At 24.9% G+C, this 814-nt stretch overlaps 1 protein-coding gene across 1 annotated transcript; it reads right to left on the reverse strand.

Moving 5' to 3' along the window:
* Positions 1 to 28: 28 nt before the first annotated feature.
* On the reverse strand, positions 29 to 214 carry LOAG_16083 (hypothetical protein; the record flags this gene model as incomplete). The annotated part of the gene is made up of 1 exon (XM_003151571.2): positions 29 to 214. A coding segment is annotated over one exon (185 nt), but the record flags the coding sequence as incomplete, so codon positions are not given.
* Positions 215 to 814: the final 600 nt, after the last annotated feature.

Genomic DNA, 814 nt, shown 5'->3' on the forward strand with positions numbered 1-814 from the left:
CTATTTTTTCTTTTTTTAAATAAAAAACCTTTTGTTGGATCCGATGGTCCTGGTTGAATTTGTGGTGGAAATAATTTACTGTTTGTTTTGACAAATAAATAAAAATCCGATGTATCCAATAAATCATCATCAGGTGCATTCATCCAAGCGCATGGTGCATTGAATTGACAATTTAACTTCGATGAATTGCTTACATATTGCTTTAACGTTGTTTCTGAAGGAAAAGCAGAAGAAAAAGACAAAAAAAGAAATGAAAAAGAATCTAAAAATTATCAAAATATTTTTTGAATATTAAAAGGAAAAAAAACTAATTGACTTATTATTTTTGAAAATTTTAAATCATTTAAAAATTTTCTTAAATTTTCGATCACTCATTTGTAAAGATTTTGCAAAAGGAATTATATATAAAAAGTTTATAATATCACTAATAGTTTTATTTATTAAAAAAAAAAAAAAAAGTTACTTAAAATATAATTATATACCTTCAACATGCAAATTACCCAAATTTTCAGGTTGTATACCAAGATAATAATCTAAGTATTGTAATTCTTCCTGATATCGTGGTGTGCAACAATGAATTGAATAAGGAAGAAATGGAAGAAATATGAACAACAACACCATCATCCATTCCATTGTTTCAACATTTACAGGATTTTTGGATTGGGTGATAATTTATCGATAAATCACTTTCACCCATTTTTGTGTCAGATAATTCTTGAAATCGTAAAAACCGGCTTGAAATCTTCTTCAATTGTTCAGTAATTTTATTTCTTTTAAAATTTTCTTTTTTTTCGTTTTTTTCTTTATTTTTTAG

This window comes from Loa loa, assembly GCF_000183805.2.
Source record: "Loa loa unplaced genomic scaffold supercont3.3940, whole genome shotgun sequence".
In the NCBI taxonomy this organism is placed as follows: domain Eukaryota; kingdom Metazoa; phylum Nematoda; class Chromadorea; order Rhabditida; family Onchocercidae; genus Loa; species Loa loa.